Source organism: Ursus americanus, chromosome 26 (assembly GCF_024610735.1).
Source record: "Ursus americanus isolate L20-20 chromosome 26, mUrsAme1.1.p, whole genome shotgun sequence".
NCBI classification, from domain to species: domain Eukaryota; kingdom Metazoa; phylum Chordata; class Mammalia; order Carnivora; family Ursidae; genus Ursus; species Ursus americanus.
The window spans coordinates 20,459,861-20,483,721 of record NC_142152.1 but is presented as its reverse complement, the minus strand read 5'-3'; the positions used below and the strand labels follow the sequence as shown (position 1 = coordinate 20,483,721).

The 23,861-nt window shown below is 46.9% G+C and overlaps 1 protein-coding gene across 1 annotated transcript in view; it reads right to left on the bottom strand.

The window, feature by feature from the left end:
* The window catches only part of FLVCR2 (FLVCR choline and putative heme transporter 2), a 52,774-nt gene that overhangs the window by 15,261 nt on the left and 13,652 nt on the right, over positions 1-23,861 (bottom strand). The window contains exons 2-3 of the mRNA XM_045807779.2: positions 10,024-10,165; positions 7,337-7,477 (exon numbers count right to left, since the gene is read on the bottom strand). Coding sequence (XP_045663735.1) covers positions 7,337-7,477; positions 10,024-10,165 — 283 coding nt within the window. The remainder of the gene's footprint in view (positions 1-7,336; positions 7,478-10,023; positions 10,166-23,861) is intronic.

The window sequence follows — 23,861 nt, the reverse complement described above, 5'->3', positions numbered from 1 at the left end:
ATGTGGGGACGGCAACCACCCTGGTTTAACACCTCACAGGAGTCACTATTGCTTGTAGTGTCTCCACAGGCATAGCTTCAGGGGCCCCACAGAGGACAGGCCAGTGAAGAGAGTCACCAGACTCAGAGAAGCACAAAGAACGGCCTCCTACCAGATATGAAAGGTCCCCCAGTCCAGACAGTCGTTTTTCTCATATGCGATGTTGCCTAAATGCAGTTCCCTTACTCCCTTTATCAGGTTCCCAGAGGAATGAAACACAAAGTTCAGTGAAGAAGGGTTTAAAAATGCAGATTCCTGGGCTCCACCCTGGATCTACTGAATCGGATTCTTCTGGAATGGAGCTAGGGGTCTGCAATTTAAAAATAACAGCAGGTGCCTGGTGGTTCAGCTGAGCATCAGACTCTTGATTTTGGCTCAGGTCATGATCTCCGAGTCAGGAGATCCAGCCTTGTGTTGGCTCTGCACCCAGTGGGGAGTCTGCTTGCCCTTGTCCCTCCCTCTCTGCCCCTCTCCCCCACCGCTCGCTCACATACTCTTTCTCTATCTCAAATAAATAAATAAAATCTTAAAAAAAGAAAACAAAACTAGCAGGGGTGCCTGGGTGGCTTAGTCGGTTAAGAGTCCGACTCTTGATTTCAGCTCAGGTCTTGATCTGAGAGTCTTGAGTTCAAGCCATGCACCGGGCTCCATGCTGGGTGTAGAGAGAGCCCACTTAAACAACAACGACAACAACAACAACAACAACAAAAACAACCCTGGTAATTTCTTAGACTCAGTAGAGTCAGAAATAAATGACCTTAGGAATCCAGAAGATCCAAGACGAGGCCCAGGCTCCCAGGTGCTGGGGTTAACATGGTGGCAACTGGAACGGGAAGGGGCTTCAAGACCATGAGAATGACCCGTAACACACCTACTGTAGAGATGCTCAACCTGCCGCAAACCAGAATCACCTGGAATGCCTTTTACGAGCAGATTCCCAGGCCCTCACCCAGACCTTCTGAAACTGAATTTCTAGAAGAAAGGCAGGGAAATCCAGGCACACACTCAACCAAGCACCCCAGGGGATTCTCTCATCAGGCAAGCTTGGGAAACACTGACCCCAGTGTTACCCCAGATCCTATCTCTGGGTTCTGGATACTCTGTGTTCATTCCCCTTGTGTCCTTCCTGAACTTGTAGTAAACCCTCATTTTAAAGGGCCAGCCTCACCTCAGCAAAGCTCCAGGGAATCACAAGGATATTACGCCTACTCTCAAGCAGGATCTGAAAGGGGGCACAATCACCCTCCCTAAACCTATGGGGGGTGGGCAGTAGTAAAGCCCTTGAGAGCCCCAAGGGAAGGTGATAATCTTCCAGTGTTGGGCTCTGAGTTTGGATGCCCAACACGGGAAGATTATTCAGAAGCATAGCTGAAGGCAAGGCTGGGGGGTAACATGGAAAAGTATTCCCTTTGAGGACATTCTTTAGAAGAGGAGCTTTTCAACAACTTTTTTCAACATGGTAATTGTTGCGCCATTGATGATAAGGCAGTAGAGGAGGCCATGTGAAAGCCAGGCCTAGGGACTCAAGCAGAAGGTAGCCAAAGACAGGTTATTCTCTTACCGCCCCCCCCCTGCTGATACACATCCTAAGACCCGCCCTGCCCCCCAGACTCTGGCAGACCTGTGGAGAATCTGGTTCCAGCCCTGGGTCTTCCTGCGTTGCCAAACCTGGAGAAGGGAGGCGGGGGGGTATTTTACTAGAGGAAGAGGTGGTTTTTTTATTCTTGCGATATTTCAGCAACATCAAACACAAACCCCATCTCTGCCCCCTCCCCTCTAAGTTGGGTTGCCAGACTTAGGAGAAAAAACAACAATAACACATTCAGTTACATTTGAATTTCAGGGAATCATTTTTCAGCATAAATATGCCCCAAATACTCCATGGGACATGTTTATGCTGAAAAGAATGTACTGTTTACCTGAAATGCAAATTTCAGCTGGATAGCCCTTATTTTATCTCTCAAACCTACCTCTAAGGGTATGACTAGAAGCCTACAAGAAAAAGCCCCTGGAATTCCTCCAAAGCCCTCACCAGGCTCTGCTCTGGGCAGCTGACTCAGCAGCTTCGAGAAGCACTTAGAAAACCACTACAAAGACAGTACTGGCCATCCCGCCAGCTACATGGGAGCTACTCCCTACTTGGTGAAATCCAGCTCAAACCAACAAAAGAATAGTAGGAAATCAAGTTTACCGACGCAACAGTGATGTGGATTCATGCAGCATCTAATTGCAATTGCTTTAAAAGCTTCCATTTCCACTCAGAGCACTCCAACGGGAAGCAAATTTGATTCTTATTTTCTGAGATTCCTTAGTTCATGGGCACAGGATGGGTGAAGGAGGTACACTCAGTAATTGGCAGAGCTGACTTCAAAACTCAGACTTCTTATTCCGTATGTGCCAACTCTGAATCCACCACTCCAGCATTCAAGGCTCTTACTCCAAGACATGTTCACCCATGTCCAGCAAATGTGCCCGTGAAATGCTCGATTCAAGCCTCATGCTCTTAAGTGTATATAATTCAGAGGAAAATATGAACATCATACGTACAATATAAAAAGTATGAACCATTTCCTTCTTCAAAGTCCAACCTGAAACTACAGGAAGGGTGAGGGACATTCTGGAGAGCTTCAAAGCATGTAGCTGAATTTATAGAGGGTTTTGTTTTGTTTGTAATTTGGAGCAAAGATTTAATTTGGAAGAGAGAAGTGATTCTTAGGTGGACTGAGTCCCAAACACTGACTTTACATGACCTCTAAGCCTTAGAGAGACACTAAAGTCAAGACCCCATTGTTTCCAAATCCCAAAGATGGCTGGTTATTATAAGTTGATCCCACTTCAAAAACCCCGGAACTCTATATCTGGACTTTAGGAGAAGGCATCCCCCAGGTCTGGAGGATTGAATCTGAAGAAGGACATTCTCCCCTAGGTAGACCCAAAGACGACTCAGACAAGTGGGGCTAAAAGAGCTCTGTCTCTGTCTCTAAGATGTTCCTTTCTCCATAGGGAGGCAAAAATGGCATGGTGATTAGGAAGATGGGCTTTGGCATCAGACAGACAGAAGTTTAAATCCAAGCTCTGTTGCTTGCTAGCTGTCTAGTTGTGGGCAAGGAACTAAATAGAGCCTCAGCTTCCTCATACAAAATGGAATGGAGTTAAGAACCTATGTCATGGGTTTGTTTTGAAGATTAAATGTGATAATCCATGTAAAGCACTTAACATAATGCCTGACACACAGTAATGGCTCAATAAAATTCTTTCCAAATCTATGATTAAACCTAAAAATCATTTCCTTGTTGATCAAGAGCTTTGTCACCAAGTCCAAATATCTATCATGGAAAAAGGCTTGCAGTTTTCTGACTATAATAAAATATATGCAAACATCCAGATTAGTGTAACTCTCTCTCACTGGAATAATCCCAGGTCTTTGAGGGAAAAAAATTAATAAATTCTATCTGTACAATGGAGTCAAATGCTCCTAGAGCCTCAGAAGTGAATAGTTTTTCTGGCTAGCTCTATCCCAATTTAAATGACAGTTTACTTCCACCCTTTCTTTCCTCACCTTCTGGGACTCCCATTATGCATATGTTGGTTTCCTTGATGGTTTCCCACAGGTCTCAGGGGCTCTGCTCATTTTTCTTCATTCTTTATTCTTTCTGTTTCTCAGACAGGATAATTTCATTTGATCTATCTTCAAGTTCACTGATTCTTTCTGCTGCCAGCTCAAATCTGATTTTGAGCCCTCCGGTGAGTTTTTCATTTCAGTTAGTGTATTTTCAGTTTCAGAATTTTGATTTGGTTCTTTTTTATTCCTGTCTTTATCAATATTCTCTATTTGGTAAGACATTATTCTCCATCTTTTTTTTTTCATTCTTTAGGCATGGTTTCTTTAATTCTTTGAACATATTTATATTATTGATTTACAATCTTTATTATGTCCAACATCTGGGCTTCCCCAGGAATGATTTCTATTAAGTGCATTTTTTCTTTGCATATGAGTCATACTTTCCAATTTCTTTGCATGTCTCATAATCTTTTGGTAAAGCTGGACATTCTAAATACCATGTCAACTCTGGAAATGAGATTCTCCTCCCTCCCCAGGATTTGTGGCTGTTGCTGCTGTTTGGTTAGGGACTTTCCTGGAATAATTTTGTAAAGTTTGTATTCTTTGTCATGTGCAGAGACCGAAGTACGTGCTCCAACAGTTTAGTGGTGAGGTAATGATTACACAGAGATTTCCTTAAATACCTTAAATCAGTAAGTCTCCACCTTTGCCAAGCATCCCCTCTGCGTGGGGTTTGGTCCTCTCCTTCATGCTCCAGCAGGCAGGTGTCAACTCTGCCTTAGCCTTCACTTCCTCCTCACGTAGAGCCTCAAGGTCAGCCAGAGGTGAGAGTTTAGGGCTTTCTCAGGTCTTTCCTGGTCATGTACATGTGGACTTCCAGATTCCTAAGACTATGTCAGAACTTTCCAAAGCCCCTACGACCACCTCAGCCTCTAGATTTTTGTTTCAAGATTTTTGGCTATCTTCCTATTTACCCCAACTGTTATTACTACCTTATGCAGCTACAATGCTAACTGTGATTGTTTTCAACAAATGCCCTGGAAATAGTGCTTTTCTCACAGAGCAAGCTCTGAGTCAGGTTAAATAAAAGCAAGTCCTCTGAATGGGGCTCTTCTAGGGAACTGTCAGATATCAAATAATGACCTAGGAATGGGGTTTTTGGGGGAGCTCCAAAATTGTTTTTGCCCCATCAAGTGGCTGTGAGGCTGCTGATTCTCACAACTACCATGGCTGCTAGGCTGCTGGTTGTCAAGGCTACCACCGAGGCTGGAAGACGCGGATAGGACTAGGGCAAGTTAAAACACAAAGCTCACTGTTCTTGCCATTATTCAGCCATTTTTTTTCTTGAATTAATGTCCCTTGGATTGTTGTAAATCTTTGTTTAAGAGTTCTGAAAATTTGATTTTGACAATGTTTGCCAGTGTACTTGTTGCTTTATGGAAGAACAAATTATCCAAGGTCCTCACTCCACCATTCCAGAAGTGCTTCCCTATTTACTTCCTGTGTTATCATTTAACCAAATAGATGAATGTCCAGAAGTACAATATTAAAAACACTCTGCCAAATTAAAGACCATATAAGCAACCAGCCATGCAAGAGGGGAAGAGGAAGAGTTGCTTTGCTCCCCCACCTCTAAACTGGGATCATCGCCCAGTTATCACCACTATCATCATTCTCATCCATAGAAAATATTTATTAAGCACTCATCTGCCCTAGAATACCAAAGTAGGGTCTCAAATACCCTGATGACAGATGCAATAAGATTTATGGTGTTCAAAGGTCAATGTACTTGAGATGTTTAACTCCACGGAAAGTGAAAGTTCTTGGAGCCTTGAGTCAGACTCCTGGGTCTGAAAGTGATCCCAAAGGTCATGTGGCTTTACTACCCATCTATATAACCTGATATTCTCCACCGTATCCCCACCAAGGGGTTGGTCCCACCTACACTTGACTGCCTCCCACTGATGTGCAACTCACATAACTTTTTTACTTGTACTTCTTAAGTATTGGAAAGTCTGTCTTTATATTGTGGGTGAAGGCAGAGACATGCTCAGAACTGAAAAGCTGAAGAGGATGAGAAATGGAGACCTGAGACCTTGAAGACTAATCTGCTCATCCAGCACTTTGCCAGGTGAGAGATCACTTATTTTTGTGAATGCCTGAAAAATAGGCGTGCCCCTCTCCTGTGGAAGATACTACCTAGTGCCTGAGCAGATAAACACTCTAATTTAGATAAAGAGCATGATAAGCCTAACATGAAACTCTGACACAATTTTAGAAAGGGGTATAGGCATTAATCGTGCAGGCTTTGGAGTTAGATAAACCTGTATTTGAATCCTGGCTCTGCCAATTCAAAGCTGTGTCTTCCTGAGCTAGTTACTTGGCCCGTCTTGAGTTTCAGTTTTCTCATCTGTTAAACAGGGATAACTATGGTACCTACCTCACATGGGTGTGATGAGAGTTAAATCAATAAAATCATACATGAAAAGCCTTGGCACATAGTAAATGCTGTTATAAAGTACAAGGTTTGTGAGCCTACAGAAAACAAGGTTATAGCCAACTGGGGTTTCACTCAGCATAAATTATGTCAAACCAACTTCGTCTCTTTTTTTCTTATGGTTACTAAGCATGTTACACAACTATCGACTCTTGATTTTAAACAAACTAACTAGTAGGGGCACCTGGGTGGCTCAGCTGGTTGAGCGTCTGACTCGGTTTCAGCTTGGGTTGTTATGTGGGGGTCATGGAATCGAGTCCCATGTCAGGCTCCATGCTCAGCAGGGAGTCTGCTTCCCCTCTCCCTCTCCCTCTGCTCTTCCCCCTATTCGTGTACCTTCTCTCTCTTTCTCTCTCTCTCTCTCTCCCTCTCTAAAATAAATAAAATAAAATCTTTAAAAAAAATTTTTAATGCATATTCAAATGCATCTTACCAAAAGCCAAAAAAGTGAAATGAAAGAGGGATATTGTCTTACATTCACGTAAAAAAGGAGTCAATGTTACAAAATGACTGGCTGATTGGCTGATTGTGGTTTATGCACTCATTCATTCATTCATTCATTCATCCATTCACTAAATAACTGTTAGAGTGTCCACTCCAGGTTGGCCACTGCTGAGGAACTATAAAGATGAAAAGCCATAAATTCCTGCTCTTAGGACGTTCACAGTTTAGGGGGGAAGACAGACCTGGAAATTTTTTTTTAAATGGTAAGTGTTAAGATGTACCAGGAACAGGGCGTCTGGGTGGCACAGCGGTTAAGTGTCTGCCTTCGGCTCAGGGCGTGATCCCGGCGTTCTGGGATCGAGCCCCATATCAGGCTCTTCCACTAGGAGCCTGCTTCTTCCTCTCCCACTCCCCCTGCTTGTGTTCCCTCTCTCGCTGGCTGTCTCTATCTCTGTCAAATAAATAAATAAAATCTTTAAAAAAAAAAAAAAAGATGTACCAGGAACAGCATAATAAAAGAGGTAAAGGTCACCTTTATAGCAGTGATACTTAGATGAGACTTGGAGGCTCAGCCAGCATTTGTCAGACAACTTGACGTGGGAAGGAATGGTTTTCTAGGTGAACTTTACAGAACATGCAAAGGCCCTGAGGCACAGCTGACTCTTCTGGTTGACCCTGAGCTACGGCTTTATATACACATTTGGGATTTGGAAAGAGTAAGACACACAGACACATCAGGCCTCTTGTCTCACATTCCCAATTTACACACACTCCCAGACACAAGTGCACCTTACCATAGGTGATGACAAGCAGCACAAAGTTGAGGTTTTTGAAGAGCCGGACAATGGAACTTAAGTACGAAGCATCAGGGGACGCCAAGGCATAGCTCAGGGATTGGGCCCTGCTGGGGGGATGTTTAGGCTTCTCCCTGAATACTGAAAGGAAAGAAACAGAGAGATCACCCCTGCAGAGCTGACACAGAGACAAGAGCTGGCTCCCTCAGCTGAGAAAAAGTTAAGACTCAAAAAGGAAATATTAATTCTTCAATCAAATCCTTCAACCCCTCCTTTCTTGAAGCTGTTTCTCACCACCTGTCGCTGAGTGAGCGGTCCTTTAATTACTTTTTCTTCATGGCCTCTGGATGGCTGCACTCCCTGGGCCTCCCAGACAGCAGCCAAGGATCAAGGAGTTTCATAATAATTCAGCATATAACACACCGCAGAGCACTGAAAATAATATAATAGTAATACATGGATCGAAAGGAAATGAGCACTGAGGCTTTGGGATTAGGGAGCCCAGTGAATGTCTTAACACCAGAGCTCCTCCCGAGGGGGAAGGGACTGTGTTGTCCATGCTTAGCAGAGAGCCTGGCACATGGCAGCCAGGGAATAGTTCCTGAATAAGTGAAAAGATCTTCTACTGAAAAAACCTCAAGTCCATTCCTAGTTTGTCAAAGTCTGAGTCTAATGTCTGCCTCATGAAGAGACAAGAGAATTAACACATACCCCTGAAGGAGTGGTCACTGTGTTATGAAGGACTGGGGAGGGACAGTGGGAACACCATGCATTTTATATTCGATTTTCAGCATAGCTGGTACAATCAAGTTGACAGCATTGATCGCTGCTCAGTTTCTGGGGGCAGATAAGTGTAACCAGTTGGTTAGCTAAATTGGCCCCCCGTTGGGTCCAGGCAAGCTCCATGTAGCCTTCTCCACACGCCATGAGAACGCCCTTGAAAGGTCGGTAGACTGTCTCCAGTTAGAGGAAGTTCTGGAAATGAGGTTTACTCTCTTGAAGATCAAAGGGGCCCCCCACCCAGAAATCCTTCCAGCCCTAACTTCAGAGCCCTGCTTCTTCCTTCTCCAGAAATAGTTCCGGATTACTTCCTGCCGTTGGAAACCATTCATCCATCGTCTTGCCCTTTCACCTCCCCTTGCAACAGGGGAAAGAAAGCAAGGCTAGAGGTTACTTCTCTCTGGTTTGTTCAAGGGCCTGGCCACCACAAACCAGAATTCAGATCAGTTTTTTCAGTTGTTTACTCAATTAGCCACTCTCTGGCTTGATAATAAAATGTCAAAATGTAGAAATGTCTTACCTTTGGGATTTCAAATGCAAAGAACCACGCCCTCATCTGCTACAAACACAAACATTTGAAGCCGGGCACATGACAAGTTGAAACTTAAGGTCTGGTTGAGTAAGAGGGTCCCTGGGCAGACCGTTCTTTCCTGCGGCCATCCATAGCCCCACAGCTTCTCCCCTTCCCAGAAACAGCAAGTCCTCTGCCCCACATATCCTGCCAGCTTCGAAAAGCCATCAGACTTTTCTCATCTTGGACCCCGGGGGAAAGAATGCCTCAGTGAGAACAGCGGAATGAGGTGCACGATCATAAATAAAACTGTTCTGACTCTGGAGGTGAGGATGGCAGGGAAGAATGAGACCTTTACCACGTGAGGTGGAATGTTAGGAATAAAGCTGGTTAAACTTTAAAGAAGAATGACTAACTGAAAATGAAAAAGCTTCTACTATGCTGTTTCTGAATTCATCATAGCACATGTACTATCGCTCAGATGATAAAAGAGGATATAAAAATACAATAACCAATATCTCCATGATCAAATGTATATGCACGTAAAATTAATACTAGTTATCTGAGGTTGGTGGTTGGGATTAACTGGTACAGTCTAAATTAATGGTTATTTCTTTTTATTTTAATTATTTATTTATTTATTTAAGTAACCTCTATTCCCAACATGGGGCTCGAACTCATGACCCTGAGATCAAGAGTCACATGCTCTACCAATTGAGCCAGCCAGGCACCCTAGTTATTCTTTTCTTTATGCTTTTTCATATTTTCCAGATTTTTGCATGATGAGCATAATTTTTTTTTAAAAGCCTAATTTTTTTTTAAAAGCCTCAAAAAATGTGGTCCCCAGGTATTCTCAGATGAATCTGTAAGAGTATCAGTGTTTGTGGGTCAATTCTGTTTTATTTTGTTTTGTTCCAGAAATTTAGAGTATCGAGTTAGACAGGGTTCGGCAATCTCTGTCACTTACTAGCTATCTAATCTCAAATAATTTACTTAACTCCCCTTAAGTCTTGTTTTCCTCTTTGTTAAATGGGATTGATGATGGTATCTTCACTCAAGATTCAAGGAGATCAGGCATGCTTAGCACAGTGCCTGTGACATAGACCATAAGCACTCAGTGGGGTTTCATCATGGGGATCAACAGCCTGCCCATTAATTCTGGTGAGGTTTTTTGGGGGAACTGGTTAATTACAATTAAATTTTTACTAAGCAGCTAACAAGGTACACGAGACCAGCTAGCACTGTATTGGCTAAGACATTTGAAGACCACTGGAAGCCTGGCCTCCAGTTTCTATAAATGTCCTTGGTATTCTAAGGCCATGTTCACAAGGTCCCCACCCAAGTCGGCAGAGCCTCCCTGCCTCCTGGCCCCCCATCAGTCTCCTAATGACCTTACCGATGATGACAAGGATGAAAAGCAGAGCGGCCACGCCTGCTACTATGTAAAACATGATGCCGATGTGGTGGGCAAGCTTGTCCCGGTCTTCGATGTTGGGTACCAAAACAGGAGGGACCAAGAACCCAACTGCAATTCCAAGCTATAGAAGACAGAGACAATCAATCACAGTTTCCAACGGCCAAGAGATGACAGCATAAATTTAAAGAGACTCCTGATAAGAAACATAAACCCTAACTTCCAGGCCTTCTTAAAACCCAAACAGGGATTGTTTCCCTCTCTCAAAGTGCCAGAGAGATCGTTCTTTTCACTGACAACTCAACTCTTTTTATTGATTGATGACACACCCTGACCACCCCAACTATCAATACCTACTGAGAAACATCATAGTTGGGGTTCTCAATGCAGGCTGGCTCCTCTCTAGCTGCAGACTAATGAACAATGGTTCCCGTACTTCCATATCTCTACAGTGGAGTAAAACAACGTTGATTTTTTTTTCCCCACTGAATTTTTCATCTCACTGAATCTGTTAACCTGGAGCTGAGAGACCGGCTGAGGGAAACATTCTACAGCCTACAATCCCAAGAACTTGCGTTCAGTAGGAGATGAAAGCCTAAAGTTGTTGCCCCGTTCACAAATATGAAAACGTAAGTTCGTTGTGTAAATAACTTATAATTTACAAAACATCTATAGTGTGAAGTCACAGGCCACCACATAAATGTACACACACAGGACGAGGGGACGTGAAAACTGGCTAACAACATGCACACGCACACACCGACGAATTAAAACAGCTCACGCCTGCCTCAGAGTTCAAACTTCAGTGATCTGACAGATACCATGACCTGGGGGTTTCCAAGGTCAGAAATGCCTCGATTCAGTAATGGCTTACTGTGACATAACTCCCCAAAGCCCTTCTGCCACACATACACACCAAGGCAGAAATGGGAAAACAGCCTGCGAACTCAGGCAAGCCTCAAATTCCCAAAGTGAAGGAAGATGAGTAAATCTCTTGTCTTAAGGTCCCACTTTTCCTTTATTGTACTTGAAAGGAACTGCCGGGGCGCCTGGGTGGCTCAGTCGTTAAGCGTCTGCCTTCGGCTCAGGGCGTGATCCCGGCGTTCTGGGATCAAGCCCCACATCAGGCTCCTCCGCTGGGAGCCTGCTTCTTCCTCTCCCACTCCCCCTGCTTGGGTTCCCTCTCTCGCTGGCTGTCTCTGTCAAATGAATAAATAAAATCTTTAAAAAAAAAAAAAAAGAAAGAAAGAAAGGAACTGCGGATAGAGGGCAAGCTGCTTTCATGCCACATTATAACAGTGTCATTCTCCGGCTATCTACCTGCTGACCACCTTGATTGCTTTTCCAGCCTGTCAGTTACAACCACTCGGGATGGGGGTTCTCAGCTCTGGAACAGACACAGAAGTCATCATCGATAGATAGCCTCAGTGTAGGGTTCTTCCAGACATGCCAAAATATGATCAATAACTCAAACAGATCTTTAAAGCATCTACTATGTGAAAAGTACTCTGCTAGATATCTTACCAAGGTACCAAGATGGACATGGCACGATTCCCGCTTTCAAGGAACTTTATAATCTAGTGGGGGCAGGGACTTAAAAACAAAGATACAGGGGCGCCTGGGTGGCTCAGTCGTTAAGCGTCTGCCTTCGGCTCAGGGCGTGATCCCGGCGTTCTGGGATCGAGCCCCACATCAGGCTCCTCTGCTGGGAGCCTGCTTCTTCCTCTCCCACTCCCCCTGCTTGGGTTCCCTCTCTCGCTGGCTGTCTCTCTGTCAAATAAATAAATAAAATCTTAAAAAAAAAAAAAGAAAGAAAGATACAAAAGATAACACAAACAGTGATATTTGTGGGTTGAAATTATAGAATGTTCTCGTTTTGAAAGTTCCTTCGTCATCGCCTAGTACAACCTGATTATTAGAGGGTCAAGTGGAGGCTAAGTGAAGTTAAGCTCGAGAAGGTAAGTGAGTCGCTCAGGGTCAGAGGAGTTCAGCAGAGCTAAGATGAGAAAACAGATCTCCTAGCTTCTCAGGCCAGGGCCTCCTCCACTGTGCCTGACTGCTCTCCAGGGCTAAGAGCCCTGAGAAAAGGCCGAGTGAGCAGGCTTCTCCAGAAGAGAAGCTATTTCATGACCTTGGAGCCTTATCTGATCCTCGGTCACAATGATTTGCCAGAGCTGAGTCTCGCTTCTTAAGTGCTGATCTCCAAGACTTTAAAGGGTTAAAATTAGCCATAGGCAAAGGGACAAATACAACGGACAGAGCTGGAAAACAGGGCACCCTACAGGTCCTATATCTGGCCTCCTACTTTAAGTGTTGGAGATCTAGGCATTAAACAGAACCCTGAAAGGTCCCTTTTGCAAGAATGAGGGAAGATATGGGATATTATCCAAGGCTCTGTGATTCTTTAATTCCCCCAAAGACCTTGATACAGGATAACCTAATCCCCAGGAATCTTCTGCCTTGAGAAGTGAGACCTCCCAGCTGGTTCTACACTAGACGCCTGATCCCTCAGACATGGTGCTCCCTTCTCTGTCCACACGCTAGGCCTGCGTCAGTGCTATTCCACCCCCGCTCCAGCACCGAAGACTTCTCCAGCCAGCAGGCTGCAGCAGTCAGCTGTAGGGGCCTGTGGTGACCCAGTCAGATAGCAACACCGCCTCACCACACCCTTTCTTCAGGAGGAAACTGATTTCGGAGGTACTTTTGTGGTCAGTGTGGAAAACAAAAACACAGGGATTGGACTGTCAACTGCGGCCTCTTTTGTTTTTTCAAGACATATTTGTTCCTGCCTCTTTTTTTTCTTTCTTTAAAGATTTTATTTATTTATTTATTTGACAGAGATAGAGACAGCCAGCGAGAGAGGGAACAGAAGCAGGGGGAGTGGGAGAGGAAGAAGCAGGCTCATAGCGGAGGAGCCTGATGTGGGGCTCGATCCCATAACGCCGGGACCACGCTCTGAGCTGAAGGCAGACGCTTAACCGCTGTGCCACCCAGGCGCCCCTGTTCCTGCTTCTTGAGAGCTGTGTTCAGTGAGAGCTTACAGCTCTACTCAACTCCTAGTTCTTAACTCTGTCCTCCGCAGGAGCTCAGCCATGTTGGCTAGTTGGACAGATGAATGGATGAACACTGGTGGAAAAGCCTTATCTACACGAAGCCGGCAATATCACGCAGGTCTGCCCATGAGGGGTGCGTGTTCTTTCTACAAACCACATTGGATTCAGAGGGGTAAGGGGAAAAAAATGTTTACAGGGGAGAAGGTAGGGAGAAGGTGGGGAGAAGGTGGGATGGCTGGCTATTTCTTGAGCATCGACTACGCACTGGGTATCTAATAGCATTTATCTTTTTCACTTAATCCAAGAAATTTCACAACAAAGACAAAAACGAGGAACCCTGATGGTCCACACCCTGCCTAAGGTCACACACGCAGCTAGCAGGAGAGCTGGCCCTCCTAAGCCAGTTCTGACTCCAGAACCTGTGGTATGTGAGGTATGACACTAGCCAGCACGGAAGGCTATATTCTCACCCATTCAAGTTCTGTCATGAATTCTCTACGACACCTCAAGGGTAAAACTCAGAGACCTGCAGCCCAAGTCAGTCCAAGATTAACTCAAAGAGATGGGAGGATGCTGGCCCAGAAGGGTGGGGCCGGCACCTCTCCTGTGCTCACAAAGACAGGACGCAGGCCATGAATGAAATGATTAAAAATCATCGCTAACTGGTTTGACTTGGTTGATGTCCTAGCATCTGTCCTAGTTTTATCACCCTCAGCAAAACATTAGTCATGGGCAAAATACACAATACACAGTCAAACCAGTCCAGTCTTCGCTCTTCAGGAACTTACTCTTCAAAAATTGCTTTTAAAATAGAATTAGGTTCTAGTCATTCCTACAGAACCCATAGCAGGATTTCCCACTGTTGCCTGAAAAGGTCACAAGCCCTGACCCCATTGTGATCCTTCAGGTCTGGGATTTGGCTTGAGTACTTGTATTTTTATAGGTACGCAATCCTTATCACCCATCAAGGGAGCTTGGGTAACAGTTTGGGCATGGGTGTCCTGACGGTTTCCATGTGGCTCTGCTCCCAGACATTCTCCACTCTGCAGCCAGTGATATTTGCAAAATGTGACTGGATTATGTCCTTCCTCTCCCTAAAGCCCTGCAGTGATTTCCCCTTGCTTTTAAATTAGGTAAAAACCTAAACACACCCACAAAGTTTTGCATAGGAGGTCATCTGCCCCGGTCAACTATTTGCTCCCTGAGACCCTGCCACACTGGCCTCCTCTCTCTTTCAAATATCCAAAGTGGGGCGCCTAGGTGGCTCAGTCGGTTAAGTGTCTGCCTTCAGCTCAGCTCAGGTCATGATCCCAGGGTCGTGGGATGGACCCCCACCTCAGGCTTCCTGCTCCGTAGGGAGTCTGGCTCATGTGCGTGCTCTCTCTCTCTCAAATAAATAAAATATATTTTTAAAAAATGTCTAAAGCACCTTCATGCCCAAGGACCACAGGGATTTTGCACCAGCTTCCTCTGACCAGACTAGAAGGCCCTCCCTACTCCATTTCACCAAGTAAGTGCAGACATCCTTCAGGCCTGAACTCAATCCACACTTGGTCAGGGAAGCTTTCTCTGGTGTCTCATTCGAGGTCAGGCCCCATACAGGTAGGTAGTTTTATACTTGCATGATTATTCAATTAACATCTGTCTCCCCAACCAGACTATAAGCTCCAGGAGGGCAGGGCTCACATTTCTCTCTAGAGCCTAGCATGCAATACTAATCAGTACAAGGTATGGAGCTTTTCACAGAGTATCTCAGTCCTCAAAACAACCCCGGAAAGAGAAGTGTGGGTATAACATTGTCCCAGTTTTGCAGACGAGGAAACCAAGGTGCAGAAAAGTTAAGTGACTTGCCCCAGGTCACACAGCGATAAGCAGCAGAGCTGGAGTTTAAACACACAGTAGTTCTGAACCCAGAGCCTGCCAGTCTCATCACTATGGTTCACTTCACCCCAAAGAAGGCGTTTAACATAGACGTGATGAATACAACGATGGAAAGGCAGGCTGGGATGCTCAGCGCTCATATCCTATTTTCTTTTCGCTCTTTCTGCAAACCCAAGGGTGACATCTGAACACTGTTGCAGCATCAACGGTCATGAGTACTTCCAGAGCAAATGTCACAGTCAAAAACACATCCGTGCAGCCTGAGGGGCTTGAGGAACAGGAAAAGGCCATACTGTGTGTAATGCATTCCTTGTCATTCTTGCTTTCTACGCATTTGGTAGAGCAAAAAGAAACCCAGAAAACCACCGGACTGCATCTAAGAGGGTAAGATTTCCACACTTAATCCCTTGCACAGCACAACGCGTGTTATGTTGGCTATAAGTGCCACAGAACCACTATCCCCATCACCAACCACAATGGGGCATTCAATAAGGCCCCGAGTCACCACTGAGTCAGAACCACGGCACACAAGCTGCCCTCCCAAATGTTGTGTGGCCATGAAGATGCCCAGACCATCAAACGAGGACTTTGGGGCTTCCACGAAAGGCAGGGAGCTCTGCGTCAACAACACCGTAAGGTCTTCGGTCCTAATGGAACAGGGACAGACCACTGGTCCCCAGCTGAATCCTTCGCTAGGGTCCCAGGCACCACATCTTCCCGTCCCTGGCCATTGGTAAGGTGGACAGCAAACAGGTCCTCACTCACCCAACCCCCTCCTCTGCCCACTCTTCCCCTGGGGCACACCTGCCATTCAGACAAAGGAGAGCCCACTCCGCGCCAGGGTTGGGCCATTCCTGGGCCATTACCTCATTCTTTTCCTCTGGGCACAGTCACCAGATCAGGGCCGGGCATGTCTCTGGGACTTCAAGGCTCCCAGGAGCTGGCTCCCTGGCACCAAGGGTAAAAAATGTCCCCTAATTCGGTGGGCAGGCTTCCCTGCCACAGAGCCCCTGGGCTTGAAGTCTTACTTCAAACATGGTCTCCTTATGACCTAATGGGCTCATCCTTGCTCCTCCAGGAATTCACACCTATGTTGCACACATTTAAAAACAAACCCGTCACCTTTCCTCCTTTCCACCTCAACAGTCCTGGAAGACATCATCACTTTAATACAGTGGTTAGGGGCTGAGGCTCTGGGGTCAGAGAGATCTGAGTTCAAATCCCAGCTCTACCTATTATTACATGTCTGACCGTGGGAAGTGGCTTTATCTCCTTGTGCCTGTTTCCTAATCCACAAAAGGAAGATACCATTATCTAGCTATACTATCTAGCTCTCTGGGTTGTTCTGGGGTCTAAATGATCTCCTTTGAATGGACTGTGCAGCAGACAGCTTCACACCTCGGGGGAGCTGCAGGCACGCCTCTCCCCCGTACCCTCTCACAGTAATGGCGGACGTAGGAGGCTACCAGGCCTTGGAGGCATGGTCTGTTTAAGGCAGTGGGACAAACCAACCTCCCCTGTTCTTCTCGTCTTCCCTCTCCAGCTCCTTCCTTCTTGCAGCTCTTTCTCAGTTCTCTCAGTCACCCCTGATCCTGCCCTCTCACACACACTCTGTCCCCGACTCCCCCAAGCCCTCCTTGGAGCCTACTTTGAGTGGGTGACTGCGAGCTCTCCTCCACTGCCCTGCGCCTCGCACTCGGGTACACATTTCTCAGCGCTGTGCTGGCCACAAAGCCCCTGCATGGGGACCTCCAAGGAGTCAGCCCTCTCAGAGGGAGGAAGGAAGTCCAAACCCCTCAGAATGCTGTTCTTGGCTTTCTTCACCTACTTTCAACTACCTTTCCAGGCCCATCTCCGCCCACTTCCTGCTGTGTTCCTGGTACTCCAGCCAGATTGGACTTGGACGAGTCACGATTCCAGTCTCTTCATGGTCTAGTTTCTACCTTTATGCAAGCAGCTTCCTTGCTTGGAAAGGGCTCCCTCTTTTAATCTTTCAGAGCCCATCTCAACATCAGCTCCTTCACTGGGTTTTCTTTGATAATCCCTAGTGAGGAGAGCTCTCCTTGCCCTAAACTCCTCTAATCCTTTGGGGTTCTGCCATTTTTCTGACACTCGTCTGGTGCCTGGTAAACAGAGCAGGGGCTCACTCAGTAAATGGGTGTTAAATGAACAGGCTTCAGCTAACTGGCATGTCAGGAACACATCACTCCCCTTCCAGGTTAGCCCTGAGCCTAGACCTGGGGGAAGACATGGCTGGAAATTTAAATGCAGACAAAGTTCTCAGAGAAAGTTTGCTATTTAAAATCAAACCAAACCAAACCAAGCCAAACAAAACAAAAACATGATTGAAGGCCCTTTTAAAATCATAGCCATATGAAAGATACATTGGGGTTCAATCTAGATTTTCACACACTTAAAGCCCATCAACCCACGTGAGCAGTCTGAAAGCACACAGCACGATGCCACCCCCACAAGGGTATTTTTATATCGTGAGTGACGAGATACACGTGTGAACCTACACGTCTCCATGTACACTAGCAATGGTCTCACAATCTGAAAATTAATCTGAAGCTCAGGTTCACGGAGAACCACAGTTGAAGAAACGTTAAACTGCACAGGGGCGCCTGGCTGGCTCAGTCAGTGAAGCAAATGCCTTCAGCTCAGGGCATGATCCCCGGGTCCTCCAGCCCCGTGTCGGGCTCCCTGCTCAGCAGAGCGCCTGCTTCTCCCTCTCCCTCTGCTGCTCCCCCTGCTTGTTCTCTGTCTCTGTCTCTCTCTCTGTCAAATAAATAAAATCTTTTAAAAAAGAAAAGAAAAAGTTAAACTACACAGACAAATGTCAGAAAATGTTACTACACAAAGGGTCATTTAAGTACATGCAGAATTTATGGGCACTAAAATGTGCTAAAAATGCAGTATGCCTAATTTCCATCCCACACCTAAATATGCCCACACACTTCTGGGACTGCGTGGCTCGACACGGGTGTCTTAGGCACGAACAGTGTGGCCACCATCAGGGAGGCCATCACGCAAGCTTTGTCTCCAGGACCACGTGCACGCGGGGAATTATGTACAACTCGGGAGTGACTTCAACACTCATTGCCCATCCCCAGTGCGTACCGATGTGGGCATTTAAACACCGCAAAAATGGTTCTATGGAAGCGCACGTTTGCACATTCCAATATGTCACTCAGACATCTGTTTACACCTACATCTGGGTAAAATGATGCAAACGGGGGCTCCAGGGTCCCAAATGTAAGAGACTAGGCCAGAGTGCAGGAAAGCCACCTTTGGACCTGTAGGGGAGGCAGAGAGGGGCAACCTGGCATTGAGTCTGCGGATGCCCCAGAAAGAAGCAAGGAGAAGTGATGGGTGCCGGGGTGGATGCCGGGACACTGAAACACTGAAGCTGAACACCAGTCAAATTATGAAAGTGAGCGCCCAGCCCCCTGGAACACCAGGCAGCTCCTCAGAAATGCCATGGTAAGCAATAATGCATGCAAAGCCCACTCATATGACTGTATTTTTGAAATCCCCAAATCCAAGCCTTTGGCTTCTTTTGAAAAGGCCAACTCGGGATTAAGGAAGTTGCAGACCTTCAGGGAACAAAAACAATCCCATTGATTTAGGAGGAAATCACTCACCAAGGGGTTTAAGGATTTAAAAGGCTAAGCTGAGGTCTCTAAGAACTTAGCAAGGTCATAGCGGTCACAGCTAGTCAACTCAAGACTTCCTTAGGGCTCCTGCCCCAATCACAGGGTCTGTCCTCAAATCTATGACTATGCTGGGGGCTTCTACTACCTGGACACTCTTGGGCTTCTTCAGTCCTTTGGGGGAAAAGAGGCTAGGAAAATGCAGGAAGCAGCAGCTACAGACATTAGGATAGCCTGCTTCTTGGGGAAGAAACAGTAATAGCAGCTGATTCATGGAGCTCACCATGCCCCGGTCACCATGGCACTACTAAGCCATATACACACATACAAGCACAATCGTTTAATCCCTATTTTAAAATTGAGCATTCAGGGGCGCCTGGGTGGCTCAGTCACTTAAGCACCTGCCTTTGGCTCAGGTCATGATCCCAGGGTCCTGGGATGGAGCCCCGCATCAGGCTCTCTGCTCAGCGGAGAGCCTGCTTCTCCCTCTCCCTCTGCCTCTGCCTGCTGCTCTGCCTACTTATGCTCTCTCACTCCATCAAATAAATAAATAAAATCTTAAAAAATAATTTTAAAAATTGAACATTCAGTGGGGGACAATATTTGAGGAAATGACGTTTGAGTAGTTTACCCGAGGTCATGTAACAATAAGTGATAAGGCTGGACTTCAAGCTCAGGCCATCCGTACTTGAGTCTGTACCCTAACCCTTAGGTTAATGATCAGGTCTTGGCTATTAGCTAAACTCAAAGGAAGAGCACTGAGTATAAAGAGCTCCTACTATGTGCTAGGCAGTGCGCTAAATGATTTTTTCACATGTTATTTCATTTAATCCCCACGACAACCCCCTAAAATTGGCATCATCGTGTCTAACTTGGTTTTTGTAGATGAGAAAACATCTCTAATTTGCCCAAGGTCACTCAGCTTCTAACAGCAAGGCTGAGATTCAAACCCATGGCTAGCTGACTCCAAATCCAATAAGCAGGGCGAATGTCACAAAAGTGAGTGCCTTCGGACACCCGACAATTCCTCCAGTTTTATATGCTCCCTCTGTAATTCAAGCACGTCCCTCTAGGTCTAGCCGTTGGAGATGAGAGGTACTTCGGCCATCGTCTATTTTATTTACTTAGTTAGACCCTACGCGATCTCTTATTCTTATGTGATGTTTAGTTTTGGATTTTTTTCCACATAGGGTGGTGGTGTCTCCCCAGATAGACTGTTAGCACCTTGAGGACAGGGTCGTTGATTAACATGGCCTTGTGCGACTCTTCCCCACTTGGCGCCCAGCACAATGCCAACGGCAGGGATGGTGCTTGGGAAATATCTTCTAAAGAAAGAGAGAGCTCAGAACTGCGCAGCTCCGACCTAACTCAAGTGTCTGCAGCTGACGGGTTGGGCGCTACAGCAATGAGCTATATTCTGAGAGCTTACCACCACAAGAAAGCAGAAGTGAGGTGGAATGACACAGAGAAGACCTCAAATTTAGGGCTCTGACGATCAGACATGGAGGCCACTGGAATATGGGACTTCCCACCCTCAAACCTACACTCAATACTGATTGAGCACTAAAAAGAAAGGGAGGAGATGAAGAGCTCTCCTCACCAAGCTTATAAGCTATCTAATATACTTTGATCTTGACCTACGGCCTTGGTGCGGGGTTTCCTCCTCATCCTTGGAGGGGTGCAAGGTGACGAGCAGAGGTACCCTAGGCTGTAAACAGAGAAGATGCTAAGTTTAGGGGCGGGGTCTGAGTTCTACGGGAATTTTTTTTTTTTTTTTGACAAAGGGCTTTATTTATTTTTTTAGTTGAGCCTCATATCTATGCCTGCTTTCAGTCGTCAACTCAGGAGGCTCTTGGTACACACACTCCTCCTTTTCAGGGTTGGGGTTCTCCCTGAAGTTGTCCTCCTGGTGACATCTGCAAAGGGTCAGTCTAGGTCGATAAGAGAGCAGACGTGAAGGCTCCTCTGCCTCCCTTTTCACTAAGAGCCCATGTCACTGATGACTTCACCACTCAAAGGTCCCTCTGCTGACACTGCTGATGGCCAATGACCACAGGCTCACAGAACTTCCCCATGACTCAGTTGCGTAAGAGGAAAAGCGAGGCGGCATCTTTCGAACCACCAGGCCAGCCAGAGCGGCGGAGCACAGACCTCACTTTCTCCCGGTTTTCCGCACTGGAAGTAGGCAACGTGCACGCTCCATTCAAGCGCTTTGGCGCTTCGCACCAACTCTGCCCCAGACGCCCGCACACAGCAGCCGACGGATGCGACCCACTGTCCTGGGTACAGACGGTGGTAAACAGCCCAGAACACCCATGATGTCACATCCCTAAAAGGAGCTCATGTGACAACAAATGCTTCTACCGCTCCCAAATTTTCTTCTAAGTCTGGTTGGACTTTCTGAGTGACAGCCCTCCCCTTCCGATTTTCAGGGGTGAAGTTCAGACCCAGGTGATTACTCACGGGGCAGGCCCTGGAAGAGTTACTTTTTGTGGGTTGCCAGTTCCTCTTCCCGCAGGGTGTGCCTCCAGAAACAGACAGGGTGGGTCCAAAGCAGCTTTTTCCTAGGAAGTCAACTTCACCAGTTAACTAACCCTACCTCATGATCCCGAGGAGAAATCTAGAAAGAGAAAGAAATCTAAGCCTTGCACGAGGAAAACAAAGAGCCACCCATATCTGATACCACCCCAAGGAAGCAGCATCATCAGATCTGCCCCTGTGACTGAGGGAGTCACTCAGGGACCTACTTACACAAAAACATCTCCCAATATCCGGCATGAAGATGCCTTCCCTCCTACTTGGCCTGGAATTTCCACCATTAGTCACTCCATTAGCTGCTGCCTTACAGTTTCATCTCTCCTCCCTTAAATGTGAACTCGGGGACTTTTCTTTCCCATCCACGGCTTCATCCCTAGCACTCAGAATGCTGCTTAGAACAAAGCAGATGCTCACTAAACATCTGTGCAATAAAAACACAAAGGTTGCGCTGCGCTGTCTCAAAAAACTCATGGCTCCCAAGAGCTGACGGTATGGGTAAGAGCACTGAGTTCTAGAAGCGGAGCGTGGGGCCACTAACTCAAGGCTGTACTTCCTGAGACAGGCCAAGAGGATGACAGCTGCATTCACTGGCTCCCATTTGTCCCATGACCTGCTATCACCTGGGGAGACGTGGGGAGGCTGGCTGGAGGAAATGCAATCCAGAACGAGCAGGATTCAAGAAGACAGAGAGGATGGCCAGGGGCCTGTGTGGGTTATTTGCAAGGGACAGAGATCTGGCCCAGGGTGGGGGCACCCTAGGAAAGGCCATGGGTTTTTGGGGAGCAGCATGAGAATACAGGACTAGCCATTCCTGGGGCAGATAATGGGGTACCCTTTTCCCTGAGAAGGAGGAACTCAGGAGAGAGAGAAGGCAATGTCTTCACAAGGACAGCCCAAGCCCCACCAGTCCCCATTTGTTACCACTGAGCACTGCCACTAACTAACTGTAAGGGGCCTGGGGGAAAATGTGATGAGATAAAGACCACCAGAACCTCAGAAGAAAGCTTCTCACTCTGGGCCCTGTCTCCTGACGGTGTGAGGACCAAATCAGCTCTGTGCTGTGCCACCACTGATATTCACCTACACTGAAGAAAGGAGCCGAACCAGGAACACACAGACGGAAAAGCAGCTTTGTGCCAACCCTTGGCAAAAGCCCCTTCTGGGAATCAAAAGGAATCGGAATGTTCTGCAGGATTCCTGGAGCTACAGAATGCATCAGCTCAAGGGGCTCTCCAGAACCCAGAAGCTCTGGGACAGGCTCCTACAGCCAGAATGACCAGAGCTCAGTCGGAAACGAAGAGCTGGCTCTAAAGGCAAGAATGCCAAGCTTTACAAGTGGAGGCTGTGGTCCTCAAGCCAAGTGCCTTCCACCCTTGCACTTCATGAAGGAGAGAGGGCACGAGAGGCGCACAGAAAAGCCGTTTTATTCCTTGAGTGTCATTGAGCAAGTCCAGAGTCGGTTTTTCTTAAAGGCACTTAAGAGCCAACGTTTGCACAGCATACAATCTGAGCAGCAAGACAGCCCGGTGAGGTCAATAGCAGCATGCCCAAAGTCCAGGCGAAAGGACACTGCCCTATGAGGGGCAAGCTGTGTTCCCCACTCCCTGAGTTTAAGCAACTTGCTGAATTCAGAGCAGTGAAGTAAATATCGGGACTTCTGATGCTCCCATTCCCGGCCCTGCTCTCTTCCCACGGAACCTCGCTGAGCCACGACAAGGCACCAAGCAGCTCCATGTCCCAGGAAGACATGGTCCGAGACTCCAGATGACCCAGAGCCTGATGGAATCCTTTGCAACGCGTTTGTTATATAACTGAGGAACGTGTTTGGGTCATCATAAAATGGCTAACGTATTTACCCGGTACCTCTTACCAAAGTTCTTTCTGGACAGTGAATCAGAAGGCAGTCCAATGGGAGGAGAGAACGTCAACATCTCCTTCAGTCCCTCTAAACAAACCTCCAGCCGATGATCTGGGCTGTGGGAACACCACTTCATCTCCCGCCACGACAGCCTGAGAAGCAAACACTAGCAAGGAGGACGGTCTCGCTCCACAAACAGTGAGGGTTGTTGAGACGCCTGTTGCCTCAAGGCCACACAGCAGGCCAGGGCCTGAGACTGTCTCTGGGGACAGGGACGGTGACACTCCAGTGACACTCAGGACACAGGGGTGGTGAGGGCTTAGAGGAAGTCGCTGCAGAAACCCAGAGCCCTGATCTTTACCGGCCCCACCCCCTCGGGCAGCCGGCCTCAGGCAGCCCGGAAGAGAGAGGCTTTGTAACCACCTGCTGCTCTTCCTGACCACGGGCTTCAAAGGCTTCAGGAACTGAGGATGTAGGTGGAGGGGGGCCTAGTTACACAGAAAAGGTGGGAAAGATTAGTAAGAGAGGTGAGTCAAGCTGCATTCTTCCCTCACCCCCACTCTCCTCCTCCTGAGACCACCGCTGACATGTTATTAGATGATAATCACAGAAAATGCTCTGGAATCTTCCCTCGGCAATGAGAAGATAACGCCCCATGGCTAAAGTATAAAAGCCAGAGCACCAGACATCCATCTTCCCATCCAAATACCCTCAGTCACTGCCGTGTGCCAGGCATGGCCTCTTCTGGCCCACGTATTGCGAGCAAGGTCTTGCGGGGGCCGACCTCTCTGCAGGAGGGTGATGACGCTGGCCCCAACCAGCTCACCAGCTGAGAGA